General features: G+C 38.6%; 1 protein-coding gene across 1 annotated transcript in view; it reads left to right on the top strand.

Moving 5' to 3' along the window:
• The window catches only part of MOCOS (molybdenum cofactor sulfurase), a 51973-nt gene that overhangs the window by 27816 nt on the left and 9959 nt on the right, over positions 1-14198 (top strand). Inside the window, exon 10 of the mRNA XM_014052275.2 lies at positions 11480-11552. Coding sequence (XP_013907750.2) covers positions 11480-11552 — 73 coding nt within the window. The remainder of the gene's footprint in view (positions 1-11479; positions 11553-14198) is intronic.

Below are 14198 nucleotides of genomic sequence, written 5' to 3'. Positions count from 1 at the left end.
TGACTTAGGTTTATAGTGACAAGAATGGATTAGGAGCATTCCCAAACTGTAGATCTTCTCCTTTATGTTGAGTGCAGACCTCTCTGGAACAGGCAGGGCACCACTCAGTTATATACATACCAGGGGTGGGTTTCAACCGGTTCGCGGCGGTCCCCGTGAACCGGTTGGTCGGCGAACCCGGAAGTAAGTAACTTCCGGGATCGGCGAAGGGCCCGCCCGCCCGTGCTCCTTACCCGGTTTTGATGAGTTCTGCGCTTCCACGCATGCGCAGGACGTGTACAGCGCCTGCACGATCCTCCAGGAGCAGCTGGAGCATCGCACAGACGCTAGTACGCATGCGTGCACTGCACGTGTGCACGAGGACGCTGCCGGCCCCGTTCCAACCGAACCGGTTGGAACGGGGCGAGAAACCCACCGCTGATACATACTTACCAACAAACAATATTTATCTTGTTTTGTCTGTATTGAGTTTTAGTCTAATCCATTACCCTGTCCAAGCTTAGTTCAGAACACCAACTGTTTCACCCATATTAAATGAAAAGGAGAGGAGTAGGAGTTGAGCAAGTAGAGCCTGAGGCAGGAGTCAAGTGTGTCAAGTCCCTTTGCACACACAAGAGATTGAAGTCCAGCCCACCTCGAATTCCATTGACTCTTAACTATCACCAATTTGTTTGACCATTAGAAATTCAGATTTTTGAAAGCAATAGCATGCAATAAACCTATATTCATTTGAACTGATTTCCTGCACTTGTTGGTAGTGCTGGACACTATCTGCATATTGCTGGCTCACATACCTGGATGACTTTTCCCAATTATTTAAGCTAAAGGTAAAAAGGCATATATGATAAAATGGAGCCCATAAACCTAATGTATCCTATCCAAATAGGAGTGGGAGGAGCATAGTATAGTGCTTTCTCATATTAACAACCTGTTTAGGAGAATATTTTCGTTGATGGTACTGGAGAGGTCCAGAAGGATCAACAGGGTTGCTCTTCCCTGTTTTCTTGGCAGACAGTATTCTGTAAGATAGCCAAAATACTATTCCATACTGAGGTCTGAAATCAGACTGAAATAAATCTAGAAAATTAATTTCATCTAAGAAAATCTAGAGTAAATAAGATGCTAGGAAGGGAATATTGGCCACTGGTCTGGATCCAGATTTAATTTTAGATCATTGTGCTTAAAAAAGCTGCAATTGCCCTCCCTCCCTCCCTCTCTCTCTTATGTCATGCTGGACCCAACCTGAAACCCTTTCCTACTAGATTTTATAAGCCAAGAGAAAATTATAATAAAGCACACAGATGGTAGACAAAATATATCCAAGTACCTCGTCCACCTCCTCAGTCCTTAAAAACAGAAACTCATCCAGTAAGACTGTAGTGCCACTTCTATAAATGCATTACCTGCAGACAGTTATTCAAATGCAAGCAACCTTATCACAGATTTCTCAAAAACATACTATCAATGCTGTACAACTATAGCTTTATTTAGACCAAATTACAACAGGCCCCTTACCACTTGGAAAAGCTCTGTTGGGCAAGGAGTGGTCATGGGCTCCAAGTTTTATTTGATCATATTCAGCACCAGTTTTTCTTCACTTGCATTCTAACTTTTCCCAAATTGATGCTCCTCAGTTCAGAGTGTTGTTGTTACATGTTGTTAACTATAGGTGGCAACCAGAATTGTTCTGGAACACTGTTTTTATTGTTGTCTCTTAAGAGATACTCCCTGGGAATCAAGTTTCACAAAATCAGACTTCAGGAAGATTGTTCTATAACATGGAAGAAAGGAATTTTTATCTTAAAGTTTGTTGCTGTCTGTATTTTATATTTTTTAAAAAGGGTATTAAACTTTTCAAAAAATGTACATAGGTAATTATAACAAGTGAGTGATTGAGGCATTGAAATAGGAGTGGGCAGATACAACTTCTAGTCTTGCCTCAAGCATAAGAAACCAGATGGGTAACTTTGGGCCAGTATCAGCTCTAGAAAAAGTCAGTGGCAAACTATTTCAACAAATGGTGCCTAAAACACTATGTAAACTTGTCCATATAGTTGCCAGGAGTCAAGGAAATATAAATTAAGGGATTATAGTTCCACCTCATATCTAAGCATTCATTTAAAAATTTGTCCTTATTGAGGGAATTAATTGTTCTGTATATTAAACACTAAGAAGGCTTCCTCGGTGGAGGACATTCATTCTAGAAGCCCAGATTGTCTCTGGTTTGCAAGAACCAAACCTAGACTCCTTTGAAATTTCTGGTTTCACCTGAAAGAAAATCCAGAGATATCTCAGAACAATTATATGAGTGCCAGCCCTTCAAAGCTGTCCAGACTGGGAAACAAACTCCACAAAAATATTTTTAATATCTGCTAAATTAAGAAAATCTTGCCAGTCTGATTGTATTTTCCTCACCTCCCTTTTAAACCTCACTGAGTCAGGGAAGAGCTAGCCTAAGTTTCTTCTTAACTACCTCCTTTCCCAGTCAGGGAATGTTTCTACCCTTTTTATTTTTGAAACATTATCTTATTTATTTTTATTTATTAAATTTCTTTGTTGCCCATCTTGCTGCGAAGTGACTCAAGCCATAATAAGTAACTTTGATATTTGTGCATAGGTAGTCTTAATACAACACAACTGAGACTGGAATTTCAATTATAAATCATTGCAGTGGTTAAGTGAGATTGGGATTGCATCATTCAACAAATGCAACAAGTTATTTAAGCAGAGTGAGGTGAGGGATGTCCTGGAAAGCCCAGCACAGGTCATGCATGAGCTGTTAGATTGTTGGAGTATAATGCAAAGCTACAGTCGCCACAACCTAGTACTGCTGCAATGCATCACTCATCGGAAGAAGCACCGGGCCTAGCCAGCTGAAAGCCTCAGGTCTTGATTTCACCCCTAGCCCTGCCGATGTAACTAAAGAATGTTGCCTGACTCCGCAAGCCTTCCTATCTTTTTTTTCTTTTTCTTTTTGGTTCCATTTTTATTTTATTCAAAGAAAGCTAAAATACAGAACTACAAAAAATAAAATAAACAAAACAAATGACATTAAGAACACTAACATATATACACATATTACTCCTTTAGCTGAATACTAATTAATACATTAGTACACTATTAGTTTCCCACCCCTTGCAAAACAGGCCCAAAAATGTTTGAATTATTAAATATATTCACAAATTATTAACCTGTCATCCATATGTTATATTAATGACAGCATAGTTAACAAGAACAATCATAATAAAAAGGTGAGAGTCAAGTTTCAAAACTCTGTTAACAAATTGTTGTAATCAACTCACAGAAATTTAGCATAGCATCTTATCTATCCCAAGTCATTCCAAGACTTAAAAGTAATTCGTCCTGGATCAAATATTCAGATTTGTTTCTTAGTACAGTATCTGATCAATTGCTGTTTGGTTAAATATAATTTAAAAATCTCCAAAGTTGGCCTATCTTCTGACCCAAAAAATCCAGATGAAATTATTTGCCAGTTAAATGTGATAAGTCTTTCAGTCCTAGGGAAAACCAGTTTATCACTTCTCCATTCATTTAGGTTGCTGCTGTTGTAAAAAAAGTGCAAGCTTGAATTTCAGAAATCAACTGTGTTTGTTCTAAGTCTAAGTTTGTTCTACATATTTCTTTCCAAGGGATCTTCTCTTTCAAATCACATTTCTTTTTTGAACCTAATATATCCAGAGCTAAATGCATCTGAATATTTCCAGAGCCATTATAATTTCATCAAACTTTTTAAAAAAGCTTTCAACTAAGAATTGCATGTTACCAAATGGTCTTTTTTCATATATCAGCCATATTTGCTTGACTGTAATCTGATACATTATTGCTCTGTGTAACTTGGCAACAATAAATAAGAGAACACAAAGAATAAACAACACAGAAGCAAAGCAAAGAAATAGATAAAAGGGAAGATATTTTTTGAATATTTTTATCCAAAGTTAAGAGGAAAATTTAAAAAAAAAGCTCCAAATATTTTGAAAATTAATAAAATGCAAAAACTCTTGGCTGAGAGATTTAACATAGAAATAAATGTAATAAAATAACATGCCTTGTTTCCTTACAGAAAAATAAAACTTATTCAAAACAACAACATAAAGGGAGAAAGATAAAGTCCAGCAGGGGGATAAAATAAAACAGCATTCAGCCAGCCAGTGAACTTTTAAAAATAAAAAGCAAAGTGAAACAAAAAATTCAAAAATTGAAGTTAAAATTCAGGCATGCTTAAGATAACAAACTGCTAAGGTGGAAGATGGATGACCAGTGACTTTCTGATTACTGTATATACTCGAGTATAAGCCTAGTTTTTCAGCCCACTTTTTGGGCTGAAAAAAGCCGCCTCGGCTTATACTCGAGTCAGTGAAAAATTTGCCCGAAATGGAGGAGAAAAAGGGGCGGGGCCATGCCGCTGGGTGACACTCGTGAATGGCCCAGTGCCCCTGTGAGTTTCCCCTCCCTCTGTGTCAGTTTGCCGCGCAGCGCGCACCGCACCATCCCCCCTCCTCACGTTCTAATGTAATGCAGGGCTGTCTTACGATTCCCCTTCCTCCCCCTCCTGCCGCTCTGCAACGATGTCCCACCTCCTCCTTGTTATGGCAAGCAGCCACATAGCGATGTCCCACCTCCTCTGGTACAGTGATCCAATGATAGGAATCACTGTGCCGTGTGTCATAGGAGGCGGGACATCGCTCCCGCGGCTGCACGGGACATCATCATCACAGCGGGACATCATCATCATGAGGTGAGTGAAGTATTTCATTGAATACACCGCTAGTTTACTGTTTTTCTTTGAAATAAATATTCAAAAACATTATTGGTATCTATTTTTATTTTTGAAATTTACCGGTAGCTGCTGCATTTCCCACCCTAGGCTTATACTCGAGTCAATAACTTTTCCAGTTTTTTTGGTGGTAAAATTAGGTGCCTCGGCTTATATTCGGGTCGTCCTATACTCGAGTATATATGGTACTCCTGGGAATCTTCAAGATTGGCCTTTCCAGGTGGGTCCACAACCATCCAAAAGCCATCTTGGGTCATTCCTAAGTGCTCCCATTCAAGAAGCAGCACTGCCAGATGAACCAGCTTTGGCAGCAAAATCAGCAGATTGTCAGCAGGAAAAAGATTTTTTTCTACTATTCAGTAGCCATCTTGAGGAGAAGCCTCCTGCCTATCTTTTTTCCAAGGCCATCCTACACAGTGGCTTTGGCTGCAGTGCCAAGACTGAGCTTCAACTTGAATGTCAGCCAACTGCTACATCTCCAATCAGCAGCCCTAGCGTTGCTGCTGCCATGCAGAAATGCTTCCTTGCACCATTCCTCAAGGCATGTGAGCCATGGGGAACAGCCTAATTGATCCATCATCCAGCACTCTTGAGGATCTGATACATGCTGCTTATCTTTAGACATTTTTCTCCTGCTGTTAGGAGGGCTGTACCTATCCAATATAGCTTCTAGTTTTACTTTCTGGACGCTGCGTCATATCCAGTTCTAATACAGCTTTGGAAACCTTCTAAAGCATTGAATAGGTCATGTGGGGCTCTCAATATAAATTAGGGGCTTGTGTTGCACCATTCTTCAAGGAGCAATTGTCCCCATTCCCCAGCAATTCCAATGGTCTGCTGCATGCTGCTTACCTTCAGGCATTTTTCTCATGCTGTTGAGAAGCTGGCATCTATTCAAGCCAGATCCTAATTATACAGGGCCCGAGCAGTAGTAAAAATATATAAAAGAAGACATAATACTAGTCAATTTTGTAAGGCATGAGGAATTCAATAAGCTATATATAAATTATAGTTTACATTTTGAAATATGTTGCTTCCTAAAAGGGAATTACTTTTTTATCTATTAATATTTATGCCATTTATCCAATTAAATACTATATTTGTTAGTTGGAAGAAAAATTATGGTTTTGCTTTTGTCTAAGCTCTCAAATGGCAGCTAGTCATATGTTTACAGGAGCACCACAGTCACATTTAAGTGGGCTCTCTAGCCCATTTAAACAGAGAATCTCAACAAATGCTATGTGAGGTATGAATCCTATTCAGAGTTTTCAAGCACTGGTGGATAGGATTGAAAGCTGCTAATTTTTGTGTTGGGTCAGATTTTTTTCTGGACATTCAATAATCCAGTTTACTTTTCAGTAGGTGTGATCTTGATACATTTATTATTGTTATTATTATACAATTGTATCACAGCGGCCAGTTGTTTCGCCGGATTTGGCATTGGTTACTAGTCAGGCCCCACCCAGGGGTCTAGGACGTCGTAACGTATTTTCGTAATATGCGTGCAGATCCAAGCAGTGCGGCTTTTTGCATTTGACTGATGGTGATTTTGTCAATTTTTAACTGCTTTAAATGTAATTCCAGTGCTTTGGGAATAGCACCCAGTGTGCCAATTACCACTGGAATTACCACTGCTGGTTTGTGCCATAGTCATTGCATTTCAATTTTTAAGTCCTGATATTTTGCGATTTTTTCATGTTCCTTCTCAGCGACCCTGCTATCACCTGGTATTGCGATGTCTATGATTGTGACCTTATTTTTCTCAACCAGTGTGATGTCTGGTGTATTATGCGCCAGTATTTTGTCCGTTTGTATGCGAAAATCCCACAAGATCTTGACCATCTGATTTTCAGTGACTTTTTCAGGTTGATGTTCCCACCAGTTTGTTGCTGTTTTAATATTATAATTTTTGCACAAATTCCAATGGATCATTTGTGCTACTGAATTGTGCCGCAATTTATAATCAGTCTGCACGATTTTTTTACAGCAGCTGAGTATGTGATCAACAGTTTCATCAGCTTCTTTGCAAAGTCTGCATTTTTTATCATCATCATCATCATCATCATCATCATCATCATCATCATCATGTGGTTAATCTTTGGTGAGATTCACAGCCTTTGGGGCTGGTTGGTAACTCAACAGCTCGAGTCCTAACCAAGGACCTAGGAGCTGTTAAGGTAAAGTCAGAGGATATATGTTGTTCCAAGTAGGGTGTTTTTTTTGTAGAATCAGAATGTTGAAGTCAGGTAAATTTAGAATTTTCAAATAGCGAAGTAGCCCTTTAGGTATTGCTCCAAGGGCTCCAATTACAATTGGGACAACACACGATTTCTTTTTCTACAGTCGCTCAATTTCAATTTGCAATTCCCGTACTTTGTGATTTTTTCTTGCTGTTTATCTTCACCTTGCTATATCAATGAACCATAGTTTTTTCTTTTCAACTATTGTTATGTCAGGTGTGTTGTAGCCCAAGTGTCAGTCCGAATTCTGAAATCCCACAAGATCTTGACTTTTTAATTCTCCAGAACCTTCCCAACCTGATGTTCCCAGTGGTTTTTGCTGTAGTCAAATCCAAACTTCTAGCACAATTTCCAGTGAATGATCTTAGCAACTTTGTCATGGCGTTGTAGGTAGTCAGTTTGTGAAATTTTGCTGCTCCCGCTGATCAAATGGTAGACTGTCTAATCTTTCTCATTACAGAGGCGACATTTGCTATTGGTGGTAACATGTTGAATTTTTGCCTTCATGCAGTTTGTGGCTAAGGCTTGTTCTTGAGCTGCCAAAATAAAGCCTTCTGTTTCTTTTTTCAGTACTCCTGATCTTAACCAGTTCCAAGTTAGTTTTTGGTCAGCTTTGCCTTCAATACTTTTCAAGTATTGGCCATGCATAACTTTGCTTTTCCAATTTTCAGCTCGCTTCTCAATTACTTCTTTCTTATATTCAGCTTTTGACTTACGGTAGTTGTCTTCAAAAGGAAGGCCTCCTTTACTTACTTAATTAATCATTGGTTCTTCACTTTTCTGGATGTAATCATTCAAGCTGTGTCTTTCCACAGTCTACTTTACTTGTAGGAGTCCTCGACCACCCTCTGCTCTTGGTAGATATAATAGGTCAACATCACTTTTAGGGTGCAAAGCATGATTCATTGTCATAAGCTTGTTCCGACAGGCCTGGGGCTAAAGACTTCAACCCCACTCGAATGGTATGACTGTTGTGCTTTTTTTTAACGGTGTATTGTTTTCATGTTTGTAACTTGTCTGTTTTTCCCCTTCCCTTACATTGTGAGCCGCCCTGAGTCCCCCCAGGGAAAAGGGCGGCATACAAATAAAGTAAAATCAAATCAAATCAAATCAAATAAGCTTCTTTGTTTTTCTGTCCAAATTGTCCAACTCCATCTGGGTCCAGTCAATTATTCCTGCAGAGTATTGGATCACAGGTATAGCCCAGGTATTTATTGCTTTTATGATGTTTCCTCCACTCAATTTGGACTTTAATATTTTGCGAATTCGTTGAATGTACTTGGCTGAAGTTGATTCCTTGACTTTATTATGGATTAAGTCAGAGACTGCTAAAATACCCAAGTACTTGTAATCTTCTTCTGGTTTTACTGCCTTTATCATTGCTTTATTCTCAAGTTCTATTCCATCAACTTCTATGACCTTGCCTGCTTTGATTGCCATTGTTGCACATTTGTCAATTCCAAACTTATGTCAATATTGGTATTGCAATGTCAATGAACCAAGCTTTTTTCTTTTCAAGTATTGTTGTTGTTGTTGTTGTTCACATTGTATCATATACTCTGGCTTCCAGTTTATTTATATGGCAGCTGTTCATCCAGATAGACTCAGTATCCAGCTGTTTAATATACCAATCCCAATGCTGATGTTCTGAGAATAGAAGCAGAGGTTGCCTGAAATATGCTATTTCTATTAATTTTTGCTGTAGTATTTCTTGTAAATGAAAGTTCGGTCCAGCATTACACCAAGGAATTTTCAAAAGGGATGGTAAGGCAGCAGGCTACTATTGAAGTATATCATCGGGATTTTTTTTTGCTTGTTAAGGTGGTAACATTTTCTAATTTTCTGTGAGGGAATTGTCATATCCTCCATATGTTTCTTTTGGGCTGCTAGGACCTGGTCATCTGCGTAAGCAAATTTCCATCCTTTGCTATCAAGCATCCTAGATATACATAAGTTGAACAATGTGGGAGCCATCACATAGCCCATGGTAGGCTATTATTTAATCTTCTCACTCCCCCCCCCCATTATTATTTGGAAAGTCCTGTTGCTCAGCATATTACTGACAAGATGGATAGTCTTTTGACATGGGATGATGATCAGTTTTAATTTGTATAAATAAATCTTTTTTCTAGACTCTGCCATATATTGCAATCAGGTCTACAAAAACTATTTTGGTTTTAACACCTCGTTGGAATCCTGCTTCAATATAACTTGGTAGGCTCAGCAATTTTGTTGAAATCTTATTTGTTCCACAGGGAGATGATCTTCAGTTGTAGGGCTGATCCTGTTAAGAATAGTCTTTCTAAGAGTTTGTAGCAAGAGCTTAAAAGGGCTATTGGGGAGTAGCTATTGTCTTTTGGTTTATCAAGTCTTAAAGTTGATATCATTTTTGCCTTATTAAAATGTGTTGATAAGCAGCTGCTGGAGACAATATGTTAGTTAGACATAATTGATTGATTGACATGTGTGTTGCCCATAGTTTTCTGGAATTCCAGGTGGATGGCATTAAATCCTGCTGCTTTACTGCATTTGATGGTTTTGATAACAGTATTTACTTCATCTGTAGTAAAAGGGTATGAATAGTCAGTATATGCTTTGCGTGTTGCTTGTAGTATCCTGAGCATTCTCTCTTGATGTAAGTGGTATGTTCCTTGTTTCTTGGGGCTTTGAAGAGGGAGACAATTCAGAAGGCAACTACTTGTCAATGCTTATCTAAGGTGTCTATTGTGCTGGGTGACTAGCACCACCTGTTTTTTACAACAGGCTCCATGCCCTCCCACTGGATTTTTTGAAATTTAGTTGTGGATGTCACTATTAGTGATGCATTCTCAATGTTATCCCTGATGTAGGTTGGCATACCATAACTGTGATGGTAAACAGCATGCAGTAAGTTGCATCATTGGATTTACTCCTTTTTCATTTTCAGTATATGTTTCTTGGGAAATGGTCATGTCAATGTGATTTTCTAACAGGAACATGGAAATAAATTGGCTCTTTGATCTATTGAGTCCTTCAGCATTAGTTGGCGTATATTAATTATGTTTCCAATCATTGTGATTCATATGCCTGTGTTTGGGAGCCAAGAGGTTTATAGTATAATCACAAATTAGTTTCGCTGCCTGAAATTGCTAATTCATTTAGTTCACACATTTGTGCTATCCTTTGTGCACTGCAGGGGGAAAATTAGCTCCACACAAATAGTTAATGGCATTCTGTGGGGGTCATGGCTGCAGTCCAGACATCTGGTGTTTCTAGGACTAACTGACATTCTGAGTTTGATCCTGCTCCCAGTCTTGCATCAGTCACAATCTATGCAGCCTAACTCTTGCCTCTGCTATCTGCACCCGCTCACAAAGTGGCCAATGCCCCAAGCCAAGCTCAGAAGCTTGAGCTTCATATATGTTAATTTTCTGCCAATTCTTACTCCACCAAGCAGCTGAGCAAAACACAGTAGCCACAGCTCTTTGCTGTCCAGCAAATAAGGTGGGTATTCCTAGCCTGCCCAGTTTCGTAGGCAGGCAGAAGGGAGAGGGGAAGAGGAGGGGGAACAGGAGTCCTCACAGCATTCTTGAGTTATTCAGGGAAAAGGCTATTGGAGCTCTGCTGCCATCCTTCGTTCCTGTCCACCATATCCACAGCTGCTGGGGGACTAAGTGCAGATGCCCAGTAAGAAATAAAATAATGAAGTAAGAGATTAAGTAATATAAAGACCAGGAAAAGCCTCAGTGAGAAACGAAAGGACAATCCAGCAGCAGCTGCCCTTTAAGGAAACAAGTCATGACCTTTGTACGGAGGGGGGGGGCAGAAATAGCATACAGACTTAGGAAAAAACCCTAAGGCTGCGATCAGTGCAATGGATAAGGACACTGAAAAGATTCTTTGGCAGTCCTGCATGATGTATGAAGAGGCCCCAATGGGAGAGACCTATTGAAGTAACCCACCCACATACACACCGGTCTAACAGGAACATCTACCAAACTTCATTAACAACCTTGTTTTTTCTTCCTGTTCATACATTGAAGGAACTCACTCAATAGAAAATGGCTGTCTTGTGTTCCTGCTACAGAATATTTAGTCAGCAGGAGGCAGTCATTCACACAGGAGAATCAGCAACTCTCAAGATACACCTCTTGCATATAGTACTCCTTAATAAAAGTTAAAACTGGTCCTTCAAAAAAATCATAATTACAAAAAATGAACTAGTATGAATAATTAATAGAATTAAAGTACATGTACAAGGATTTGCCACTTGTATTCATTGAAAATGAAAACATCATTCCCAAATGGGTTATTAATGGTTTTATATGATCAAATATTGAACGCAATACTAAATCCATGAAGAAGTAAGTATTACAAATTTTGGTCTAAGTATCACTCTTTCAAATAAGCCAACATTTCAAATATATTTATTTGGTAATGATTTTTTCCTCTGCTCTTTTCATAGGAATGAATCCCATTTCTGTATCCTTAGAAGAACATGTAACAGAAATCTGTCAAAGTAAAGTTTGTTCCCATAGGTAGGTAGGACAGGTGCAAGTAGTGAAAATGTCTATACATCTTATAATGGAAAGGAGAATAGTGACTACCTTTGGGTATAACATTAGTGAAATTATTTCACTACAATTTCTCACTATTCTCACTTATGTGAATTGGCTGTAGAGTCATGCATTCCTCATACATACACTTCCCTGTGTGTGTATGCAAATAGTAGGATAGAGTAACTTGTTATGGAGAACAAGTTTGAACACAAATGTGAAGCCTTGAGTGAATGAGGTTTTTTTAAACTTGGGAAGTCCTTTAAATCAAATACTATTTTTACATTGAAAATTGGAAGAAAAAAAAGAAAATGTATAATTGTGTCAAATATTTATTGCTTTAAACTCAGAACTGTAAGATCTTTTTCCTTTTCAGATCTTTTATATATGTATGTGTGTGTGTGTGTGTGTATATATGTATGTATGTATGTATGTATGTATGTATGTATGTATGTATGTATGTATATACATATTTATATTTTATTTTATTATCTCTAACTTTCAAACAATGGATAGTTACAGTAAAGCTAAGATAGAAAGGAACTGCATGCTGCTAAGCAGAAACAAATTGTGTAGTTAACCCTACAAAAGATATGAAAGATACAGGGGCATCAATAGATTGATTCTGAGGAAAAGGCCTACCATATTTTTCAGATTATAAGACACTCAGGACTATAAGACGCAACTAGCTTTTGGGGAGGAAAAAAAGAAAACAAATCTGCCTCTGCCTCTCAGCAATTTGCCTCCTTGCTATTTATTGTAAGGAGGCAAATTCTTGGGAGGCAGAAGCCTAAGGATGGGGGCTGGCAGGTGTGCGGTGCTTCGGCAACATTTGCTCTATAAGACGCACAAACATTTCCACCAACTTTTGGTGGGGGAAAGTGCATCTTATACACCGAAAATATATGGTAACTTCTGAATGCCTGAAAACTAGTACTTGACTTATGACCACAATTGTAATCAGACTTTCTGCTGCTAAACAAGGCAGTTATTAATTGCACCTGCTATTATCTTTTTTTTGGGGGGGGGGCATGGTTGTTAGATAAATCACTGCCATTAAGTGAATGATTCAATCATTAAGCAAATCTAGCTTCCCCCATTGACTTTACTTGTTGGAGGGAAGATTGCAAATGGCCTTGGAATATTGCAATCATCATAAATACATACTAGTTGCCATGCTCCCAAATTTTGACTGAGGGGATGCTGCAACTGTCATAAGTGCAAGGACATTACTTTTTTCAGTGCTGTTGTAATTTATCTGTACATGAAATGCAGAATACAACCAGTCATTTGATGACCATTCGAAGCTACAATAGCACTGAAAAAAGTGACACATGATTGTTTTTCAATATTTAATAACTATTGCAGCACCCCTAGTGTCATGTGATCAAAATCCAGATGCATGGCAAGTGGGCTGAATTAATAACAGTTGCTGTGTCCCAGGTATCATGTGATTGCCATTTGCAATCTTTGCAGCTGGCTTCCAACAAGTAAAGTCAGTGGGGGATTTACTTAATGTCTGAGTGATTCACATAATGGCAGTGATTCACCTAACAACCATGGCAAAAAAAGCTTATATCAGGTACAATTCTCTTAACAATTACCTTGATTAGCAGCAGAAATTCTCATCTGAATTGTGGTCATAAGTCAAAGATTACCTGTACTAATTTCCAGGTGATTTTCTTTACAAGAAAAGTCAACGAGGAAATCATTTTATTAACTAACAACTGCAGTGATTCAACTCTGACAAGAAAGGCCTTAAAATAGGACAAAATCCACTTAAAACTGTCTTGCTTAGCAATGGAAATTTTGGGCTCAATTCTGGTCATAATTTGAGAAATACTGTTCTAAGATGCAGATTGAACTAAACAAACAAGAATTAAAGGAAAATAATTGCAGCACCTAAAAGACTGTAGAGAACAAGGAAGATAACCTTTTCAGAGAAATGCAAGATGCATTGCTAAGGTGACCAGGGATTAAAAAACATTTTAAATCCACAAAAGACAGATAATATTTGAAATGCTTAGATAGATTGTTTATTCACTGAATTATACGTAGCAAGGGAATATTTTTTGGAGTATAAGACACACCTTTTTCCCTCAAGAGGGTGAAAATGTAGGTGCATCTTATACATAGAATACAGCATTTTTGCCCCCCCCCCGAAACACCGCCCTTTTGCAAAAATGGCCATGCATAGCCTTTAGGAGGTTTCCAGAGTGCTCCTGGGGGCTGAGGAGGGCAGAAATGAGCAAAAAATGGGCCATTTTTTGCTCATTTTTCCCAGCCCCCAGGAGCTCTTTATAAGCCGCCTAAAGGCTATGCAGGCCCTTTTTTGACAAAAAAACAGGGCGTTTTGGGGAGGTCTGCAAAGTGCAAAAACTTTTTTAAAAAATTTGCCTCTTCAAAATCTTGGTGCATCTTATACTCTGGTGTGTCTTATACTCCGAAAAATATGGTAACTCACAAGATTCGGTTATTATATTCAATCTCAATAAAAGTAGCTGAGTCAGTTTGGCGTAATACTTAGAGTATCAGACTAGAAAGTGTCTGACTAGTGGGAGACCAGTTCCCCCATGGTATAAACATAGTGATTTGGGGCTTGTCATTCTCTCTCATCCTTGGAACTGA

The sequence above is a fragment of the Thamnophis sirtalis genome, unplaced genomic scaffold, assembly GCF_051295495.1.
Source record: "Thamnophis sirtalis isolate CommonGarterSnake01/CBP01778 unplaced genomic scaffold, rThaSir2_p1.2 scaffold_4, whole genome shotgun sequence".
NCBI classification, from domain to species: domain Eukaryota; kingdom Metazoa; phylum Chordata; class Lepidosauria; order Squamata; family Natricidae; genus Thamnophis; species Thamnophis sirtalis.
This window is presented reverse-complemented; position numbering and strand designations above follow the sequence as displayed.